This window comes from Achroia grisella, unplaced genomic scaffold, assembly GCF_030625045.1.
Source record: "Achroia grisella isolate CSIRO2021 unplaced genomic scaffold, CSIRO_AGI_Agris_v1 utg642, whole genome shotgun sequence".
In the NCBI taxonomy this organism is placed as follows: domain Eukaryota; kingdom Metazoa; phylum Arthropoda; class Insecta; order Lepidoptera; family Pyralidae; genus Achroia; species Achroia grisella.
The window spans coordinates 4,678,768-4,703,620 of record NW_026712979.1 but is presented as its reverse complement, the minus strand read 5'-3'; the positions used below and the strand labels follow the sequence as shown (position 1 = coordinate 4,703,620).

The 24,853-nt window shown below is 30.2% G+C and overlaps 2 protein-coding genes across 2 annotated transcripts; one reads left to right on the top strand and one right to left on the bottom strand.

The window, feature by feature from the left end:
- Window positions 1-2,508: 2,508 nt before the first annotated feature.
- On the bottom strand, window positions 2,509-6,183 carry LOC131849451 (ubiquitin-conjugating enzyme E2-17 kDa). Its single transcript, XM_059199530.1, has 5 exons — window positions 5,853-6,183; window positions 5,278-5,341; window positions 4,830-4,861; window positions 3,868-4,051; window positions 2,509-3,580 (listed from the first exon to the last, which is right to left on the bottom strand). The coding sequence occupies exons 1-5, from the start codon at window positions 5,874-5,876 to the stop codon at window positions 3,441-3,443; spliced, it is 444 nt and encodes a 147-aa protein (XP_059055513.1). The 5' UTR covers window positions 5,877-6,183; the 3' UTR covers window positions 2,509-3,440.
- Window positions 6,184-7,878: 1,695 nt separating this feature from the next.
- On the top strand, window positions 7,879-23,559 carry LOC131849433 (progestin and adipoQ receptor family member 3). Its single transcript, XM_059199509.1, has 7 exons — window positions 7,879-8,302; window positions 8,621-8,841; window positions 10,608-10,764; window positions 16,862-17,014; window positions 21,758-21,946; window positions 22,617-22,685; window positions 23,170-23,559. Exons 1-7 carry the CDS (start codon window positions 8,231-8,233, stop codon window positions 23,332-23,334), a joined length of 1,026 nt encoding a protein of 341 aa, XP_059055492.1. The 5' UTR covers window positions 7,879-8,230; the 3' UTR covers window positions 23,335-23,559.
- The last annotated feature ends 1,294 nt before the right edge of the window (window positions 23,560-24,853 follow it).

The window sequence follows — 24,853 nt, the reverse complement described above, 5'->3', positions numbered from 1 at the left end:
AATTCCAAATGCGTTTTTATATAATTATAATTATAATATATATAATTATAATTAAGAAATTAAATAATATGAACAAAATGTAGTCTATATAAATAAATTAGTCGATAGTATATGTGGCACTTGCAAATTGACAGGTTACAACTGCTTTAATAGTAAAATAAGTGGATAGATAGTTGTTCTGTTAATATTGACTTTGTGATAATGTAGGTAAGCTGCATGATACAAACGTTTATTTGTATTATCGATTTGAATAGTATTATTTATTCACAAATTTAGTTTCGCACGCCATGCTGGAAGTGCCACTATATATCTATAAATAAAATTGGAGTGTCTGTCTGTTTGTAATATTAAAATAACCGTTTTGTACTACATGTCTATGAATATAAGCACGGTACATATGCCAAATTAACTTTTTTTTACAATTTTTGTCTGTCTGTTCCGGGGTTCCGGCTAATCTCTGAAATGGTTGGAGCGATTTTGGCGGGACTTTTTTTGGCAGGTAGCTGATGTTACTTTTATTTTAGAAAAATAAAGTTATATTCCGCGCGGACGAAGTCGCGTGTACAGCTAGTTATCATATACTATTAACTGTAGCATGTTGGCAAATTTATTGTGAAGAATTATGGAATCATTATACTTACACGCGGATTATATAGAAAAGTTGAAGTCATTCGAGCTAAGCATTATATATAATTTGAATAGTTTTTATAAGACTTATTCACAACTTTGTATAATAACAATAATATTGCTGATAATTAATATACATGAGGCGGACTACAACCACCTAGTTTTGTATATACAAAGACCTTTAGGACACCAATTTTTATTTTATTTAGACAGCCTTATTTCTTCAGCTCCTTAAGGCACTGTTAACTATATCAACGTCAACGTCAGTTTTAAACTCATAAGTATCATTATATATGAACAACGTCGCCGATGGCAGCCCAGGAAGCAAGTGTGATTACCTAAATATATTATAATTACCGCATACAACATACTGATTCGATGCGGTGTAAAGTACAGAAAAATATAATGAAAGGAGATATAGCTTAATAAGTGAAGTATCGTTTACACTAATATTACAAATGAGAGCTGTTCGGTCTGGTTGGTACTTATTCACGCTAAACGCCTGAATGAATCTCATTGACGTATTTAACAGACATAAAATATTGTCTCTTTAATCTCAAAAATGCAGACTACGTAGGCAATTGTATAATTAACATGCTTTAAAAATTTTATTTGTCATAAAATATTGTGAAAAGCAACAAACTTTTGAGTGCCTTACCTACGTGCGTGAGAATGTGGAACGTCTCACGTCTTGTCATACTAGTAAAAAAATCATGTACAGTGGTAATATCCAAATACAGATTTTGTTTAATGAAGTTACGTAATTATCAAAACAGACAATAGAATTTATATTTCCCGCCGTTGATTTGAAAGTTTCTTAAAAGCGCCATCTAGTGGTATATCAGAATATATAGGATATTGAATGAAATGTTATAATTTATATAATGTGCAGTTTGTATTTGAATCCATGCTAAAACAAGATTCACGAAATAGACACACAGAGAATCAACGTTTGTCATTTTAATTGATATACCTCATAGAAAACACTATATAATAATATTATTATTATATATTATGAAGTCAATGGTTGCTATTTTTCTTTTTTATATATTAACTAATAGCAGTAGAATTAGTACTAAATCTCTGTGCTGAGCACAGGTGTACACCACAGGTGCTTAAAAAAGTTACCGTCATGAAATGCAAAATGGTTCGAAGCGTACGATTCTTATATTAACATTATCTCAAAAATACTTGATAAAATAAAACAAAGAGACGTCACTTCGCTTGTTACTGTTTCTTATTTTATTCCACTTTAGATGTCATTTACCTGAAACCTAAATATGATTGTGATGGTATAAAAAAAGACAGGACATAGCAATTTAAAAAGTTGTTTAAAATGTGTTAGTTGGCAACAAGAAAATATTACTGAATAATATATGTAACAAATATTTTTCAACCTACCTACTACGTCACAGTAATAAAGTGTAGATTATTATTTAAACTCGACCACCTCAATACTTCACCTTTTAACTTTTTCGCGCGGACTGTTATTATAACTTTTAACCTAATGATGAACACAATATGTACGACTTGAATAGGAAGTGATAAAGATGAGAGTTCATAACAAAAAGTAGCGGCGATGTATGCCGCCTATTAAAAACACATTAGTGTCACAAACTTCTCCAACAATAATGTGAAAACTCAAAACTATTTACAGCTGCATACTACGAATCAGGTTGCCTAAATAAATCTCAACTTGTTATTTACATACACAATAATTTATTGTTTCTTACAATTTAGTCAAGCTAAAATACAAGTTGTTGATTGATTACAATTTGAAAAGCTTTAAATTTAATCTCTCCCAGTGTTACAAGTGAACAAAAGCTTCATCTTGCAGCTGTAAAATAACACACCATATTTTGCCACTCATGCCTTGACACATTTTTATTTTTGTTCATTTATTAAATTCGTAGGACAAGGATCATCGACGTAGATAGGATTGTGGAAATCACAACGCAGGTATCCTTACAACCACAATATATATTAGATAAAATTATAATAAAAGTGGGCATATTAAAAAAAATCTAGATTAATCGTAACTTATTATCTTATGAGATACACTGTAATTTATACTGACTGTTGCAACTATTGGAGCGTTTTCCATCATAGTAAAATATTGTGGATGAAAGAAAACTGACCGCTTCAATCATTGTCAGTCGCTTCTGTAGCGCGCTACAATTACTAACTTAAAAAGTTGTTTCCTAGTAAAAAAAATTAACACTCACTCCGTCAACGAGCTCATTTTGTAATACCACTTACTTACATTACCCAAAATGTTCTTAACACTTATGAGCTTTACTTAACATTTCATTGACAAAATTCCTAAGTGAACCGGACAGTGGTATGCCAAGGAACGCTCCATTACCTAAACATATGGCTATTGTACAGTTTCACAATGCAATTTAGATCTAGTTAAAGTACAAATTCTTCAGGAATTACATGATATCAAATTATGTAAATTTAACTAATCCTCAATTAAATGAGTGTAAAGACAACTACTGACACATCAATCATTAAACAGAAAATAATTTTGCTTATAGAAAATGCTTCTTATTTATATAGAACAGAAATATATTTGCACATGTGTGTGTTTTATTAGATGCATTATAATTCACAGATTATTCAATACCAGAAATGACAGAAGTTAGGCTGATCCTAATTGAACATTTTTACAACTTCCAATAAAATTGGACACTGATGGGAATTTTATAGGAATAGGGAGTGGGTTTAAAGGAAGGGGGAGGAGGGGGGGGGGGGTTAGAGCCCGGGCTGTGGCGATGTGTGTATGTGTTGTTGATGTCACAACTGACTCATCACATGGCATACTTCCTTGTCCACTCACGGGCTAGTTCATTGTACTTTTCTCTGTCTGTTTTGTAGATCCTAGCAATTTCTGGCACCAAAGGATCATCTGGGTTTGGATCACATAGCAGTGAGCAGATTGAGAGCAACACTGGAAATACAAACAACATAAATTTAACTAAACAAATTAGAATCCAATTAAATTCTTGTTCTAATATAATGCTAATAAGAAGGTAAATGGTTTGCATTGATTATATATGTTCACTTACAAAATCAGTATTACCAACCTATTAACTAGTTTGTTATATAAATAATATACTGTGCAAGTATACAGGTATAAAATAGTGTTTATTTATAATATTAATTACTTTTTTTAATTGCAATAAATATAACAATTAAGTTAATACATTCAAAAGATTAAACATTCTTAAAAATTACCTTTGGATATGGTTAGTGCTGGAGACCACTGTGAACGAAGAATATCAAGGCAAATTGAACCATTACTGTTTATGTTGGGATGATAAATACGTGTTGTGAATGCAACTTTTGGTGGTTTGAATGGATAATCTGTTGGGAAGTGTATGGTCAGGAAAAATACGCCTCCTTGGTAAGGGCTGTCGACCTGTAAATATAATAAGAAGTTCTGATTATACCAAATTATCATTCAATTATTGCAGCTTATAAAAAGATATCTGTCTATTTGTGATAATAAATTTCAATTATCATTTACATAAGGATATGATAATTCTCTTTGTTACTATAGAAAAAATGTTTATATCTAAAACACCATTAGAAGCATAATTATTTCTAATCTGCCATGTCTAATAAATAAGTTAATATAAATAAATACAGCAAAACTACTGTACTCCACATTTCATGTTAATGACTGCCTTAAACTTTTTCTTGTTTAAGTGACATTTAATTTCTGGTGACACAAAAATTCATAAAAGTTTAATGCTATTAAACTTTTATGAATTGAGAATATTAATTGATTATAACAAACATATTCATTATGCATCACCAATGTCTATTCTACAAAATCCTCAACTTATATATATATTACATATAATTAAATGTAACTTCATAAAGACATTAATTCCGCTGAAGATTAAGGAGCCAACAGTAGCCAACATTAAGTATTTATATGACAGGTTGTCAAAAATGTGTTGGAATTTCATTTGTATCTTAGGATATATTTTATCATTTTTTGTAAACAAAATAAATTATATACATTATATCACAATATTAATATTCATCACAATCTTTGATGGCTATTGTTAAAGAGCCTGAAGTTAAAATGATTAGCATTTTCAATCTTTATAGGTTATGACTTGTCAAAAAATAAATGTGTACCTATTGTACAATAAGATTATTTACCATGTTAACAAAAATATACTCACTGGACCCATAATTGTGGCTTGCCAGTGGAAAACTGAAATAAACAAATGTATAATTAGTAATGCCTCCTATCCAGTTCACTGGAACAAGTTCATTGACTCATTCTATTGGGATGGTACAGATAACCTACATCAAAATGGAAAAATAAAGACAACAATGGAGTAGAAATAATAATCAGTTTTATATTACTGTACACTATGTTTAAAGTATATTTAAATAATAATATATAGAATTATTCTATAAATACATCCCACATCAATAAATTACATAAAAATCGAAAATAATTTTCATTTCATTATTATCTGAAAGTTATTAGTTAAAAATACTTCTCACTGTTGCACTCAAGCCATTTTTTACTCAATGACCTGATTCTAATCACAGTTTCTGCCTATTATTATTATCTGTCACAATGAGTCACAAAAACTAGTAGGTAGAATAATGGATACATACGATCTTCTCCGTGTGGTCCTGCAGAACATTGTGCTGGAGGGTCTCTGCCGAGGTCTTGTAATTCCTGTGCAACAAAACATTACCATCTGTAGGTGCACAACAATACCAGAAACACAATACCACTATCAAAACGACATGTCACATCATCACTTGGAAAATAAACTGACGGTCAACATATTGAGATGAACAGCTGCTTTAATATGAGTGAAACGTCATAAAACACTAATATAGTATTCTCGCAAGCATCTTCGCGTCTTCTAAAGAGAGATGGGTGAGAAAACCTCAAAATTGGCACATAATTCCGACATTTTATGTACGCCGTGTGCAGAAATTGTCACCTACATTTACCATTAAAACACCGTTAACTCGTTAAAAACGATTACAAAGCGTAAATCACTTTGTCACTTATAAAATTTAAACAAAATCATAACACACTGGGAATTATCCAGAAGAAATTTCGATAATGGGTATTCACAATGACGAAACATTCACTACGAAGTCTTGTTACAAATTTTACAACAGCATTTTCAAAGTCCAATAAAGCCGAAATAAACTATACAATAATGAATACGTACCCTATTAATTCGTTTTAACGCCATTTGATTATTATATGACGGATTATATCGACTTTCAACTAGACAACGAAACTGTGAGCCAAGGACCTTTGATTAGATTGCAAGATGGCTCCCGTCTAAACGCAAAAGTACCACCAAGTCGTTTTATGTAGTTTTATCCGAACTCCAATAATTGAGACGAATCATTAAATGCTTATATAAAAAATAATAATAACTTATAATAAGAAACAATAAGAATTAAAACAGATCGCGGATTATAACAAAATTAACGCACTATCAACGAATTGGAGAACAGTGAACAGGAAAATCGACCATTTCCAAGTTGCGTTCACAATGAGTTAAATATTACGGACTGTATAATTTAAAAAAATATATCTTATTGATTATTTGAGTATTTTTTTTTTTAATTTTCAGTGGACATAATTATATTTAAAACTTAATATAATTAATAATAGTCTTTGGGATTAATAATATTCTATATCACTACATTTAAATTAAAAATACGTATATTTTATTATTTAGAAGTCTATGGATATTTTTTTTTTCAATAGCAATACTAAATATGTTTCGGAAACACGTCATGAACGTCATGAGTCGCGCTATTTTTGGATGAAGTAGGTACCTACACAGTTATTTTAGCTCACATTTTTGCAATTTGAAACTTCCCCAGGTGTAAAAATGAATTCATCACAAATATGTGAACAAGGCTATTTTCAGACAGGATGTTAAAAACGGAATTTGTTCAGAAAATACGTTAATATTTAAAAGCAACTGCGCCTGTATATTATTTTTCACTAATAATCAGCTAAAAAATGTTACTTAATACGTAGAGGTGTAACTTAAAATATGAGAAATAACATAGGCTACTGTTGTAAATATTTTTTATGGGTACTATATATATTTGTACACTAATAAAAAAGAAGCAATAAAACGTATACATATTTTAACTAGATTTATATTTATATTGTTTTTTTTTTCTCATGAACGAGGTTATTGCTTACTACTTTTCAATTATTTTCAGTAGTTTTTGTCCAGTGTGTTGACATCGGTTGCAAAATTTTAATGAATTTGAATTACCTGTTTACGGCTACTTCTGTTCGAAGGGGAATCCCTAATTTTGCTTCACACATGCAGTAGTATAGAAACTTCTCACTATTAATTAACTTGTAAACGTAATCGATTGAATATTGTGAATAAGAGACGAAGGATACCAGAAGTAACCAACAATTTTATATGGGATATATTATATATCAATATATATGTATGTAGGTAATGTATTTTTAGTGTTTGTTCATTATTGTATTTTATTGTATAAGGTGTATGAAGTTAGTAATGGCATTGAATGATCCTAATTCCATGCACGTTTATTAAGCTCCTGCAATAGTCACATTAATATTTTTTGTGGTTAAAGTTTAGACGATCATATATATGATTCGTCTAAACTTTAACTTTTTCAAATTATTTGACTTGTAAATTATATCTACCCATCTAGTGTAGAATAATATTTAAATAATCTTCATGAATTAGATATTATTAATAGTCATATTGCTCAAAATATGATGGTGCACAGCACAGTGTCATTTAGGCTAAACAAAGCTTGGAGCCCCCATGGACGGCTACTAGTCAACATATGACCATAATTATCTTAGTAATTTGTTATAATTTAAAGTTAAAAAATTTCACTCAAATAGGTATAAAGCCCTTGTAGAGTTTTTTCAGAATTAATAAATAAATAATTACTAGTTACCTTTACTCTATTTTTATACTGGCAATCTTTGCGAAAGAGACATAAGGTTTAAACGTTGTGATCTCTGTCTAGTCCAAGTTACTTTTTAAGTTAATTTGGAATGATAAATATAGTTTATTCCGTCTCCGTAAGGTTTATTGTAGCATAAATTTACTTTTGCATACTACTTCTAATATCGAACTCCTTAATTTTGACATTTAATAATTTTGACATGTTTGTTACTTTGCTTAATAGTACCACATTAAATTTATATTATCTTCAGTTTCCTCGGTATTGACAGTTGTAATGCAGTCTTTTTTCTTAAAACTGTCTTCGTTTTTAAATTAATATTGGAATATATTTATTTCAAATATATTTATTACAGAATTCAAAATTCTACTTTTTGTGGTGTGAGTTAAGGATTTCATTTGAAATTAGAAATACCTATATAAGTGGAATGTTCTGTTTTGCAATTTACAGATCGTAATTATTAGTGATTGGCTTATTTAAGTACATTAAAAGTTTCAATTGTGAAATTCTAAATGCAATAGTAACGTACAAAACAAAGTTTAAATAATCTTCTGACTCTGTTAGAAAGATCCTTCTTGACTCCTTTAGTTTTAATTAGGAGACTCGGAAGAGAAGTGAAATTATGTCTCTGACTATGACCAAAAAAGTGATAGAATGCCAAGCAGAAACTGTGCAATTTATGCCAATAGAAAAAGTAAGTCATATCTGTAAGTTAATAATTAAAAAAGATCTTACGCTATCTAAAAGTATTACATTTAAGTTTTTAACCGTCACTTAAGATAGTGGAATGATAGTAAATTATTTGTTTTGTTTAATATTTTGTTTTATGTAAGATTTCAAAGAAGTATAACTAAGATCCTAATAATTATAATAGGAGTAATATTAGTAATAATAGATTTATTACTGTCCCAAACTGGTATGGTTTATTCAATCAATTTTGAACAAGAATCTATTGTTTCAATAAAGAGAAACAAATATTATTCCAAATAGACATACGTGTTTTTGTTTTAAGGTAGAAAATGAATGTAACACAGAGACTTATAGTTCCGGCAGCACCCTCCTCAAACGTGGCAAGAAATTGGAAGACAACAATAACTTGACCAAAGATGATTTGGAATATATTAACTATAGACAGTTGTTAAAGTATGAGGAGGCACCAGAATATTTGCAACATAATCCTTACATAAGAGATGGGTATCGGAAATTGTTGCCAACAAAATTATGCTGGGAGAGGTATTTATACTTTTTTATTATTTACTACTAGCTGTTCCCGTGACTTCGTTCGCATAGAATTTAACTTTATTTTCTAAAATAAAAGTAGCCTAAGTTACTCCTTATTACATCAGTTACCTGAGAAAAAAAGTCCCATCAAAATCGGTCCAGCTATTTCAGAGATTAGCCGGAACAAACAAACACACAGACAAAAATAGTAAAAAATGTTATTTTGGTTTATGTACCGTATTTATATTCATATGCATGTAAACAACATGTAAAAAACGGTTATTTCAATATTACATACAGACATTCTAATTTTATTTATATGTATAGAGTATAGATTGGACATCACCTGTAAGTTCCTTCCATTTATCTTAGATAAAATCATCTTGCATAGTTTCATTAATGTAGATAGGTGTAATATTTGATTTACATCCCCTAAACATTACATTTAATGATGCACATACATACATAACATATAGTTGAAATACATAGTAGATTTTTCTTAAGTAGTTTTGTATCCTATTATATTTGATTATAGGTACACAGATATTATATATCATCAGATTCCAATGTATGTCCAGCAACACCTAAAAAAAACTCCAGTGAATGCCACATAACTAACCCTGTATGCATCCAGCATTACACTATCCAGTATAGAAAGATAGAATATTACAGATATAAATATCTACAATTAATAATGAAAAGTGTGTACTGTTACTAAATAAAATTATATAATAAATAGATATTAATATAAGAGTATATATAAACATAATAATATACTACATACAAACATATCATGATGCATACATTAATATATATTCTATAGACAGACTACATATATAAATAAGAAGATGATTATTCTCTTTTTTCGCTGTGAACACATGACACACATGTGTATCAGCCTGTGAGAATCTTGTTCACTAAGTTACGTTTTAAATTACATATATGTATGATTCTTGATGATACATACAAACTCTAAACCTATGCCACCTAGATGGATAACCATGCGTGACTTTTTACAGAGTAGTTTCTTACTGTCAGTTACCTAGTACTTTTTATTAAGTAATATTATATAGAACTTGAAACATGTCATCATCATAATTATCCTACCTATTTCCCCATCGGGGGTCAGTCCTGATACAGTTTTACGTTACTTCCTGTGTTAAGTACATCATCAGAAGATTCTATTGGATAGTTCGAACCCTGGTATTCGATCTCAGCCTTTGTCTCGATTGCCGCAGATAATAATCATCACTTGTTTGGTTTGAAAAAAAATTGCTTTATTTCCCGAAAATTAGGTGCTAATAGGTGTGCTCATTTACCACATAATCTGTAAGTGCACGGCTGATTGCACGAACACTCTTAATTCAATAGCGACGATATTTGATCAAAGAGCAATGTATACAACATGTGAAAGTGATTATGTAATTTGATTATGTTGACTTAATTCCGGTACGTCTGTATAGTGTGGCATATAGGCAAAAACTTATTCACCATTCCACAGTTTTGAAAACAAAAATACTTATATGGGGAAAGAATGAATGAGTTTATTTAAAAAAATAGTTATTTTTTTAAAAATCTTCCTCTTTGTTTGTGGTATGGAAGTGAGGATGTATGGAGGTTAGAGTACCTATTACATTTCTGTATAGGGTATTTTAGGTTCTACATACGGGATTATTTTAAAATAAAATTCTTTATCAGTCATTAGGCAGGATCGTCATACGAAAAAGGTACAAAAGGGAACTTTTAAAATAATTTAACGAACGATATTATTGTTGCAGTGTATTCTGGTGGACAAATGAAACTATGAACATATGGACCCACGTATTCGGGTTCCTCCTAATCATGTTTCTGACAATCAATGATCTCTTACTTATAAATATTCACGCCACAGTTACGGACAAAGTCGTGGCAGCTATATTGTTTTCTTGCTTTTTGGTGAGTACTCTTTATACTGGACTACTTTGACTATTTTTTTAATGGATGATAATGGTATGGTTTTCCTGCCTGTGCTAACGGTTTACGCTGGCGGGCCACCGGAGGATGATAGGATGCGCATAAGGTCAGGTGGTTAGCCCATCGTGGTTAATTTATCAGGAATTTATCACAATGGTTTCCAGGATGAACCGCGTAGAGGTCAATCTAACATGGTACATTACTAGCTATGGGGTCATCAGTCCACATTACTAACAGTTCCCTACCCCCTACTATTTATCAATTAACATAATACTATGTACTGTCATTTGTAGTTAATAAAAAAGTTATTTATCAGCTTTATTTCATATAAAACACATGTGATATAGGAGACAAGACATTTACTTACAAACTTTTGCTGTATGGTGACATGTTGCAGGTGGGTATAACATGAATGTAATAGAGTTTTTTTTATTTTTAAGTAAGAAAATCGATCTCAATAAAATATTTGAAGACCTTCAGGATACTGCAATGTAAAATATTATACCATAATTTTATATGTACGTGAGAATAATATAAGATTATGTAATTTGACTGTATGTTCACAATACAATAACAGAAAGTGGAGAATTGAAAGAACCGGTTATAAACTATACCTAACTATAGAAACGTACGTATGGAACGAGTGGGCGTGACAAAGAAAAAAGACACTTGTTTAGTATTGTTATATTTTTATTATGTGTATTGTTGGTTAACGTTTATATCCTGTAGTTGAAGTATTCCTGCAACTAACACTAACTCAACCCGTTTATAAAAACGTTATCAACCCTTTTGCTTAATAATTTATCAGAAATATTCGAACATATTTACACTCGAAAAATATTACACACGTTTCTTTGACTGTTAGACAACAGTAATTCTTTTGGGAGATTATCGAAGGAAACTGAAAAACTGCTACACGCCATTTTTTTATTCTTTATATTCAAATATTTTGTACAGGGCTGAATAACTTATTCCAGGGTCCGTAGGTAATATTTAATATACGACACAAACGACAGAGTCCCTCGCTGTTTAAATAAAAGTGAAGAGGTAACTTTATATCTAGTGTCGGTGATAATTTTATATCTAGACTAGATGATAAGCCGGTTAAAAATCATCAGTTATTTACAAATTTAGATTGGCATGTATTTGAATAAAACATAAGTTTTGTTTATCCTAATTTACGCTACGAATCGCATCCAAAGCCTGTCGATTCGGGGCCAGTACGCATTTGCTTACTCTGCCTAATGTTTAATCTGGCCCTGTTTATATTATATATGTAATACTAGCTGTACTTACGACTTCGTTCGCAAGGAATAGAGCACGAATGAGAAATTTCCATTTCATCCCCAATTTTTTTTTTATTATATAGATAAAATTCTTACAATTTTTTTAATGTCATATTGACAGTCAAAGACTTAAATAAGTTTCAAGCTTCTATCTTTACGTCCATAGAACGTTTCATCCCCCCTTTCAATCCTTTACAACCTATGTCCTTTCTCAGGGTCTAGACTATCTGTATACCAAATTTCATTTAAATCAGTGCAGTATGTTTAGCGTGAAAGCGAGACAGACAGACAGAGTTACTTTCGCATTTATAATATTAGTAAGGAGTAAGGATAGATATATATTACCACGAAATATTAATGTTTCCTCAGATTTTTTCTGTACTTTGAAGAATGCATCTTCTCATCTTCACATATTTTTCTTCGAACTTCGCAATTGAGTTACGTGTCGCCAGTTGTCACCATTGAACTAAATACATGAGAATACTAGAGAACACGTCTTTCTCGGTCGCTATGTAATTTTGTGGTGATGACGCCACACTTCACATGCCAGATGCTATAAATGAGTTATCTTTATAAAATTTGTTATGTAATGTACATAACAAATTTTATAAAGATTCCCATTGATATAACATATATATGAATAATATAAGTGTTAATGACTAAAATTTCACAATGTTTTTTCTCACATATGGTCATACATGTAGAATACGCTAATACCAGATATAAATATCTTTATATTTCTATATGAGAATTTAACTGATACTCAGCTAATCGCGACGACCTCGGTGGTTTAGTACACTGTCTTACTTTCGATGGTCACGGGTTCGATTTTTTGCACGGCACAAACATTTGTAATCATGAGTATGATTGTTTGTATCGGTTTGGGTGTTTTCTATGTATAATATGTATGTATTTACGAAAAAAATATATATCTATGTATTTGTATCAGTTATCTAGTACTCATAACACAAGCTTTAGCTAATTTAACTTGGGTCTAGACGGCACTGTGTGAATTGTCCTGGGATTATAATTATTATTATCTAGCACTCACATTGTAGTAAATACATCAATGGTCGCGACATTACGAAATACCCATCGCGAGTCGCGTCGACGATCTCGAATGCTGGGCCATGACGCCTCAGATGTGCGACCTGCTTTTCTCCCAGTGAAAGTACATATTATAATACAATCATCAAATCAAGTATTGCAAATCATTTTACGAATAGCTATATAGATTTATTGTGGTGTTCATTAAAGATAATGCCTTGTACAAATCCATTTTGACTTATATCTTTTTTAATTTGTGACTTGTACTTTATTTCAAGCTAATTGCACATTTACAAGAAAAGGACAACACAGTTTAGTACCCAAAATAGGTCTTGTGTAATATTTAATTACTGTTGATGAGGTTGATATTACATATCCGTATATAGTATAATATTTCTCATGACTTCACTTGTTGTATGGGATAAAAGATACATAGTCAATTATATTAAAATAATTGAGAAATTAAACTGTAGTTAATTCACTTTGATAGCCATAAAGGGAGTACTTTACGATTTTCTTCAAATCTGCTAAACAATAGCAGAGGTGGGCATTTTTATACTGAGTTTATTTTATTGTAGTATGCGTTATTACAAAGAAAATCGGTATAAAAGTAGAAACGTATATATTTTTTTATAATGTTTCATCAAATATGATTAAGTTCCAAATTAGAATATATATATTTATAAATATTTCTATCAGGTCTATCAATATTATATAGTTCTAATTAAATAAAAAATATGTATTGTATTTTATACTATATCATTTGATTAAATAGTATACGTTCCGAAACGATCATTCATTTAATAGATGTATACTTTCTCCATGGAACATGAAATCTAGTTTTACTTTCTAACACCTATTATATATATTAAGTATAGTATAATCGGTAGTTAAGTATTTTTTTATACTGCGATGAGAGCAAACAATCATACGGCCCATCTGATGGTAAACGGTTACGGTAACTTATATGTATCCCACTTGAAACACCAGGGGTGCCATGGGAATCCTTAGTATAACATTTTTGACAACCATCATGCTGTAATCTTTAGAGAAAGCCTCGGCAGGTAGTTCATTCTACAATGTAAGTGTACGCGGGAGCAAGCTCTTCTGAAATTGCACTCTCAGAGACTACTTAGATTCTAGTGTGTAGAGAGGAATGTCGATTGTAATTCAATATATAAATTTGATACAATGTCATATAGTTAATATAGTCAATGGTTATTATCTCCGTCTCAATGTAAAACTAAAAACCAAATTATATCGGTCTAGCCATATTTTGTTTAGAAGTTACATAAATATCTTTTTAACTGAATCTGTATTAAAATAGCTAAGTACGGTAAAAGAAGATATATTATTTATTGTAGCCTGCGACAACACGTGCCGCTTACACGTGGATTCGTTCATTATGATCTATCTATGTACTTTTTTATATCAAATTACGAATCATGTTATTTACTTGCTAGTTGTTCCTGCCTTCTTTAAGAACGTCCAACGATAAATTTCTCTTAGTAAGCATGTACATACTTAATATAAATAGGTCACGGTAACCATTTACCATCAGATAGGCCGTATGCTTGACTGCCATCTTCGTATTGAAAAAAAACAGATATTTTACTTAATGACCATGAAAATACGTGACTACATGTAATAATAAATTGATAGATTCATTTAGAGATAATAGTGTTATTTCCGTTATTGATATCTCGATTCAGCTGCAATTGTTTATAAATAATTTATTTGACGTCAATCTTAAATGTAAATATAATTACATGAACCTATTTTCTTTACGAAAACTGGTTTTGTATCGACGAATGAAAACCGTTTGTTAATGTGTAACCGGTTTTCTATAAATGAACAAATACCGTTTATTGAAGTGTAAGTTGTTGGATACTTTTTTTGCTGGTCCGTTAGTTAGAGCTAGTGAGTTCCGTCCTGATGACATTTAAGACAATAAAAATAAGTTATTATTCCGAATTACCATGCTATGAAAGAATTAAGAGACGATTATTATCATTACTATATATTACCCTTAAAGTTTCTTTACTTACATAGTAAATTTGTGTGTATCTATTTTCCTATGACTTGCCCATGCTATGGTTTGTATGTACATATATGTAGTAGATTTAAGCTAGATATAGGTAGTAGATTTAATCACTTTATTTGAGAATAAAATATGCCTTTAAAAATATTTATCTACTAGATAAAATTAAATGCTTTCTGTATCCTATTACGTTAACTAATATTTAGCTTAATGTTGTAGTTTATTCATGTAGTAATAAGAAAAAAGACTAGGTAAACGGATAAAAATATATATTAATAGAGACTACTGACATAACAGAATAGAAATGAAAATAACAAAACAAGAATCTACAAAAGACTATAAATTTTAAATACAAATTTAGAATATAAAACATTTCTTCATTAGTCAGTTACAACACTTAATATACCTACGTTATTTTTTATATCAAACTAATACAGTGTCTATTAGTTTGATATAAAAAATAACATAGTAGTAAACCGACAAAAATTAATACAGAATATTTTTAAGAATTGTCGTATACCTATTGTTAAAAATATGTGAATTACAGTCTTGTTTATATTATCATTATTAGATAGTATGAAACAAAGTCGCTGTCTGTCCGTCCCTATGTATGCTTAAATCTTTAAAATTACACAACGGATTTTGAAGCGGTTTTTTTAGTAGACAGAGTGATTCAAGAGGAAGGTTTATATACATATATAATACATGTACATCCGTGCCGGGGCGAGTAGCTAGTTATTATAATATTTTCATAAAATTGGCCATGTTCAAACAAGTAATATTTACAAGTATTTTGGTACCTACTATACAACATGATGAGACAGCATTCCGAATGAGCGATAGATTAAAAAAAAATGTGATGACTATTAAAAAGTGCTTCAATGTAAGTTTATTTGAATAAATGATTTTCTATTTCTATTTCACAACGTAACTACACCACTACTACAATTCGCATTAAGAATTAATATGCAAGTACGTTGTTCCGTGTGCTTGGTCAATTACAGGTAAACTTCGTAGTATTTATATCATCAAAATCGATAACGTTTATATAGGTACTGACCTTTGGTTCTATAACCTAGTAAAAATGAATCAATAGGATTCAGTTTTTGTCTTCATTATGTCTTTCAATTTAAACATAACGTCAACACTAATTGACAAGAAGATGAACGGTAGGAAATGAATAATGATTGTAGACTATGAATATGATGGCTCTTATAAAATTTTATATTTATTAATTTCGTGCACTATTATATGGACCATATAATATTTAACTTGCAGACTAGCATACATATAAAATAATAATAATAATTGTTTTACCTGTTAACGTCGATATAGGGCAGTCTCTTTAACGTCGATATACCATTTATCATGAATTTATAAATACTAAATTCACGTATAATTTAGTCTTTATAAAAATAGAGCATGTTTATAAAGACTAAATTTCGTTAATATTTACATATAGCTCCCCATTAATAACGCTCAGAAGATTTATTTCAACGAATCCTATACATGACTATATCATAACAATCATCGATAATTTCAGTTTAACTAAAAACGTATTAGTTCATTTGCGTGCGGTCTGCACATTTTTTTTCATACTAATGTTGTCCTTCGTAATTAGCCAAATATATCAAGCTATTATGAAGTTATGCACTTACAGTTAATTGATATTTGTATATATAAAATTGTATTTCATTTGTTTCAGATATGTATGGCACTTTCGGCATTGTACCACACATTCTCTTGCCGCTCGGAGACTGACTATAACACTTTCTTGATGTACGACTTATTTGGAATAGCGCTTTCATTGCTGGCCATATATACATCCGGAGTATACTACGCGTTTTGGTGTAATTACGTAAGTAGTGCTTAGTATAAACACGTAATATGAACTATGAAGGTTACCCTTGAATTGATAGTCGAATTTCAACTTAATGAAGTTGGAATATGAGTGCAATTTTAAATATCAACAACGAATTATTCAATTTATTGCCTTCTTTAGTAGTTTATGCATGAGCATTATACGTTTATATACCACAAATACAGCGTGTTTATATTTTACGATGGATTGGAAACTTTATAATTTATAGAAAGGAGCCACCTGACGAAAACCAAAAAAATACATGGTCATTCATTGTTGATGTATTTACCTGATCGGGTACATTGTTAGCAATCAATCACTAGTTGCCTTTACCAACAATACTTTTCCACAATGTTGCGTTTTTATTGTTTATTTTACTACACGGCAGTGCATTCTATGATGTTCATGTCTCTGTTAATACTCTTACATTATACACATACACTTACACTTTTTAGATACTAAATGAAATTAATTGTATTCATACCAGCATACAGAAATAACAATTTATCTTAGCACTAAAACATGTATATTACGTGACTACCATAATTATACTTATACAACACAATAATTATTTAAATACGATAATGAAATCATTTGTTATATAAAATGATAATACGTTAATCAGATTATAAGATGTTAATAATAATATAATTTGAATATTATAATGAATAACAAAGTCGAAAAATCTTTAGATGATGATGTTACGAAAGGATGCAAGTGGGTTAGTTTACCTTAGGGTGTTTACTTGGCATCTTGAAAGTAAATATAATGAATGAAAATCTATTATGAATAATACCATTTATATATTTTGGAATTTTCTAGTGTCAATAAAATGTCACTTTAATATATTTAAGTATATCGTATTGCGTAAAATCTCTCTTTACAAAACATCGCCTTGTTGGTTGGTATTCCTATTAAAACTGTAATACAACATTAATGCAGAAGTTATAACCCATTTTATAAGCATCAACGAAAGAAATAAGAGTTTAAACTTTTGCGTTTTTTTTTTTACTTTCCAATTCAAAAGACGGAGAAAGTGGCAGCCATAGGCTGACCGTTAGACTCTCACTAATACCTGTCAATGTTTTTATAAGAGATGCAGTATTCTGTTAGTTTAGTCCTAAGGGGCATATTATAATAAACTGTAGAATTTTCTTTATATATCTATCTTTTCGTAGAAACAAAGTGGTCACATCCATCATTCCTAAGCTGTACAATATTTTGTAAAACATTCTACTGATATTATAAGTGTGTCTATTGATTTAGAAAAGACCTCATATATCATATATTTAAATTGTCATTACAATATGACAACATACCATTATGGCTATTATCCGAGAGAGGGATTATTAACTGTCGATGTTATGAACACGACACTTGATATGTTCCCTGATTACATATCCCTGTAAGAATATATTGAGAAATATAGTTAAATTAACGATATTTATGGGTTTTTATTTTATGAGTTATAATAAATTGTAATACCACTTTTGGCTGATACCTGAGAGAGTAGAGTGATAATGGCGAGGATGAAATTAGGTCACCTGGCCTATATTTTGAAATTCACTAGAAATTAACTATGGTTTACATGGAGACCTCGTGGGTTGGCTTGATGGTGTATATATTAATAATAATAATATATACACCACCAAGCCAACCCACGAGGACAATTTACACAGAATCGTCTAGTTCCAAGCTAAGCAGACCTTGTGTTATGGGAAAACTGATAAAAATACATTTATAAGTTATATAGATAACACACCATTACAATTATAATCGGAATCTAACCTATTGGAAGTAAGACGGTGTGCTAAACCAGGGAAGCGCAGCGAGGCCGTCATTATTATTGTTAGACCTATAACATTACTATAAAGACTGAGGTAATAATGACTGCGTGACAGTAACCTAACATAATGTAATATGTTTAGATTGGCAGACAAAAAAATATGATATATATTGTCTGTAGTATCTGTATACATATAATGTAAACAAAATAAATACGTAGAAATACATAAATATGTTGAATAACTTCATTATTAACATATTGTATAATCTTTGTAAAATTCATGCCATACATTTTATGGGATCTACGTAATTGTGTTCTGTTCAAACGATTCTCTTCGTTACTTCTATCATACCGAAAGTTTTTTATATTGTATCTATATGTAGACAAAAATAATGTAAAAGTTTAGAACGTATAATTAAAATAATATTGAGAGTAGCTTTGTACCGAACAGTAATTCTTACCAACAGGTACTCTTTTCTCTACCTAGAAAAATACTTACCAATGGAAAGCATTTTCTTCTTCTGTTTCCATTACTGATTGGTTGTTATACCTTTATAAATTGTTATTGAAGTTGATGTTTGCATAAGTCATTGACCCTGGGTATACGCTTATAAAGACTAGTGAAGGCCAGTTTGTCTTACAAATACAACTATCATGTGAGGAATTTGACTTAAACAACGTTAACATAAATGGGGCAGTAGTATGTAAAATATCGTCATACAAAGAGAAAGAGGTTCTTGATTTCGTCACAGTTCAAATCGGTTTTCTTGTGGAACAAAATCTTAAATATGTTAATGTGAATATAATCTATTTATATATTTTAAAAATTCTCATTTGCGGTAATTATAATGTTATATAATGTTTTCTTATTTGTTCATAATCTTAATTGAATATTTTTTTTATATATTTTAATTATACAGGCATTGATAATCTTCTTAAAAACTATTGAAGTTGAGCATGAATGTAGAAAATTAGGTAAACTACGTCTTTTACATGCAAATGTAAATACTCTTTGTCTGTGGGTTGTAGTAATACTACAGAATATATAAGTATAGTCGTCAGTACCTACATAAGGCTAAGGTATGACGCTAAGAGATCTAATAAACAAACAACAATATGTAGTGTCTTTTTTATTTCATACGGAACCCTGAAACTGGTGTAACGAAATTTCTATAACTCCATGCAGTGCCATTTTTGTGGTTTACTTTCACCGCGTTTCTAACGACTTCTAAACTAACTTTATACAAGACTCGTGGTCAAGAAAGAAACGCGACAAAGAATAAAATAAACTAAAAATCATGGACTATTGTACATAAGTTAGCATTTCCCATAAGTATATATGAAATAAATAAATACTTATATTCTTATGTATTTACATTACATGACAACAGAATTTAGTTTGGGGACTGTTATGCACGGTCGGAAATATATTTTTAATCTACTTAAAAAAGGAGAAAATTCATAAATCTTAATTAATAGGAAATAAGCTGATAGTGCACCTGTTAAAAATTAGATTTTATAGTGGAAAAATATATGTATTTATAATAATATATTATACAATTTTATTTAGTAAACTAACCAACCGCCTTAGAGTATCTCTGCACTCCCTAAGGATGGCTGGTAGAGAATGCTATTAGCATTCAGCCGCCTATTGTATAAAAATTTCAATAAAATTTAAATAAACAAATAAAATGTAACGGAATCGGCTTGCGGGGCACCAGTGGATGATAGTACGCGCAGTCTGAAGTCAGGACATAACTGACCTGACTTCATGCTAACTAATGCTTCGACTAACGTTCATCGTGGCGGATTTTGTTGAAATTAACCACGTTCGTTTCCAGAGGGCCTCCACGGGTCAACTAGTCTCCATTATTATCAATTACTTCCAACAACAATTAAAATGTTGTAGACAACTAGTAATACAAAGTTTTCATATAAACTGAACTACATGCTTCGTCTAGCTCTATCTATATATGTGGGAGTTCTTTTTCTTTTACTTTTTCAATGTTATTATATAAATTTATACTGACTACGAAACGTAACCTTGAACTACGTTTACAATAAGTACTGACATTGATTCAATTGTTTAGTAATCTTACTGGATTATATGCCGCCGACGATGAATTTAGCCTGTCAATGAGCACTTAACGTATATCAATATGCGTTTGCGCATCGTAAATGTGTGTAATGAACGAGCGTATTACGACACCACAACACCACGAGTGATCGCGACAGTGGCCTTTTGTCAGCACGTAGAAAGTTGCAGCAATTACGTACACATTGGTATGACAGACAAATAAAATAAATATATTTTCTATGTACTATCAGTTTTACCACATGTGGTTTATATGCAATCCTATCTCAATCGCCGATTCAGATAGGACCCCTTCTTTTCATATACTACTATAAATTTCATAAATTATTACAACGTGTAGTGTGATTTCTTCGAGTCTTAAAACTCACGAGTAAAAAACAAACAAATTTGAGAATATCGGCTATTAAGTAATTACTCGCGAATTTGTCTGTACTTTTTTTTAGATAAAAATAATATATGTCGGTCTTCGTCACAATCTATCTTTTCCATGAATATTATCCTTTTAGCGGTTTGGTAGTAAAAAGCTAACGAGTAAACATATAAAGAAATATAGTTTCGCATTATAAAATTTGTATGGAATAGATTTATTCTACTTGGAGTATACTTATTACCTAATTAGAATTTACTGCACTGACATATTCACCGTGTCCTATTAGAGAATTGGTTGTTGTACTACTAACGTTGTAATACTATATAGATCGGAAGGCGTCTCAAGCAAACTGGTACCTATTTGTTTTTAAATTATTTTCACAATATATTTATGTAAGAAAAAGCTTGCGAAATTAAGGTCGCGATTGTCTCCAGAGCAAATAATTACAAAGTACTATTATACGATATTATAATTACTTAATGTTTACAGGAGCTGAAAATGTTCTACATGACGTCAGTGACGGTGATATTCGCCGTTGCGATGGCACTGCAAATACCCAGGCTGAATGTGCCGTATCTGGTGAAGATGTGCGTGTTCATCGGATGGGCTGCGTACGGTGTGCTGCCCACGCTGCACTGGACCTACACCATGGGTGGTTTTGATAATCCTATGGTTCAGGTCAGTTGGATATTTCTACTTTCCTATTGTCAGGTGCTTTAGATCTTTAGGTCTACAGGTCAGGTCGCAGTGCAGCAGCAATCGACCTAAATAGATCTATTATGCCCTTCGCCCTTTTTCAAATTTCGCTACCTAGACCCGTCAGAAACAAGATTTGAAGGATATTCTTATGAGCGCTGGTTTTTATGTTCTTTAGATAGATCGTTTATGCATGAGTGGCTTACAACAATATTTCTGCTAACAATAAACATTATTGCCCATTAAAATAGTATCAAACTATATTCAACATTTTTTAATGTTGTAATGCCTATCTCCTGCTTACTCCTTGCCTATTTATTACTAAGTGAGCGAGTGTATATAAAAACGTCTTTCTGTATAGACGATTTATGGTTTAAAAACAAGCCCATCCCGACCTCAGGTCTAAAATAATAAAATATACTAAAGTATACATAAAATTGAATTGAATTTTTATATTTACTACTACACACTACTAAGTTTCATACCAAGTTGTATAAGGTGGTACAAATAACTTATTTTTGTCCATATTGTTAAGGATCTATGACTCGTACCGACTACTGCGTACTAAAAATGAAACTGATAGAATCCATAAATAAGGTTAAAGTTGACATTTGTAGGTAACTAAACCAAACATATAATATTTATATTTCAGATATTCTTCCCAAGAGTTATAGGAATGTACATAATTAGTGGGACTGCATTCACAATATATGCATTTAAGGTAAGGCATTCATAATATACGCATTTAAGGACTTAATGAAATATAAATAGTGTTATGAGAACAATGACTAATTATATGGAAGATTAACAATTTCACTCAAACCAACAAACTCGAAACAGACAATGCTAAATGAATTTACTCAGATAGGGTTGTCTTGAAACCCATAGACTGTTAATTTAAAACTGACGTTGACCTCGGTGACCTAGCAGTTTTGCTTTACATTCCACCGCTTTACTTCCGATGGTCACGGGTTTGATTCTTCGCACTGTGTACAAATATTCGTATTCACGTATGATTGTATCGGTCTTTTTCTATGTATATTATATATGTATTTATAAAACAAAGATATATCGAAGTATTTATATCAGTTATGTAGTACTCATAACAAGCTCTGCTTACCGTGGGATTAGATGGCGCTGAATGTGAATTCTTCAGGGATATTATTGTAGTACTATTATAATTGGATTATATTTGTTAATTGCAGATCCCAGAAGTTTGGTTCCCTGGTAAAGTGGACTACATCGGCCACTCTCACCAGTGGTGGCACATTTTAGTACTCGGTGCTCTTTACTACTGGCATAACACTGCGATGATGTACGTTCAGTACAGAATGAACCACGGCTGCGCGAATACCATGAGGATATTTTAGTTCAAGTATTATATAAGTTAGCTAGTTATAATTTTATAAATATGATTATTATTAATAGGGTATTGTTTTTCATGGACTTAATAAAATAGAAGTAGTGTTTTTATCTATTTTGAATTAAAAATAACCCTTGTGATAACTGTCCATTATAATATTTAAGCCAATATGTAGCTTGACGATTTTTTATCTAAAATATTATATAGGTGTAACACCTTGTCATAAGGATTTTGAATTGCAAGAGGTATTAATTGGTAAGATATATTGAGGGATATCCTGTGAATTATCATGAATTCGTAAAACCTCGAATTCTTGTTTAAACAACCGAAACAGTGTTCGAGATTTTACGAAAAATGAAGAAGGCTATTTGACCCTGTTACTTATAAAATAAAAATTTTAGTTCAAAACATAAAATGAAACAGAAACATAAATATTAGATAAATTTCTGCCCATGACATTGTTGATATTCCTGTATTTTATTTATCATTTATTCATTTTTAATTTCGATTTTATTTTGCGTTATTAAATTATAAAAAATAATATTCAAACTAGGTGTTAGAATATACGTAAAATGTTTTATGTACTTAAAAAATGTAAATTATTTCTTATCACATGTCACACACGTGCCGCATATAGATTTTTCTTACCTTCTAAAAATTATCTTTTGTTTTACATTTAAAACTCACTCGATTGTGATGATTAAAGTTTCTTTAAAAAGAACCTTTTATATAAAAGACATTTTTCATATCCCGCGTTAAGTTCGCATGAATGTTCAAACACTATTTTTACGTTATGACTGTACTTTTATGACTGTCCAATTTCTATATGGTTGCTGTTTTTTATATTGTTATTCTCTTATTTAATTAATGCTTATTTATTAATTATAAATTATGTAAGATTTTTCATAATAGGTACATTAATATAAATATAAGACTTAATAATACCACCTCTTATATGTGTCTGCTACTCTAGTATATTGTTACAATTGATACTATATATAATTTTTTTATATATATCATTAAGCATTTATAAACTCTATTTCTCTACCAGCTGTACACAATATAATTTTAGTAAATCTTGGCATGTACTTTTGTGGAGGTATTGGCGCACATTTTGTATAAACGGTTACAATAATTATATTATAACTATTATCTTATAATAGGAGTCTTATTAATTAAACAATGTTTTGATAAAAAGACGTGCTCAAGAATACTAAAAATTACTCCACTTATAGAGAAAACTGAGTAAAACGACTTTATTCATTAACTACAAAAATGGTTGCTCAATATTGATTATTTGAAATTAGGCTAATAATATAGCAAATTAGATTTTAATAATATTATTATGATTTTTTTATATTGTTACTTTTATAAAGTTAACTATTACCATCTGTGATTAATATTTTTTTTATTGATTATATTGCAAAAACATTTTTAAATTTTATTTTACAGGATTTGTTGGTTTTGGTTTTTTATACTGTATAAAATTTTACAAATATATTGCTAAAGTTTTAACGAAAAGTTTT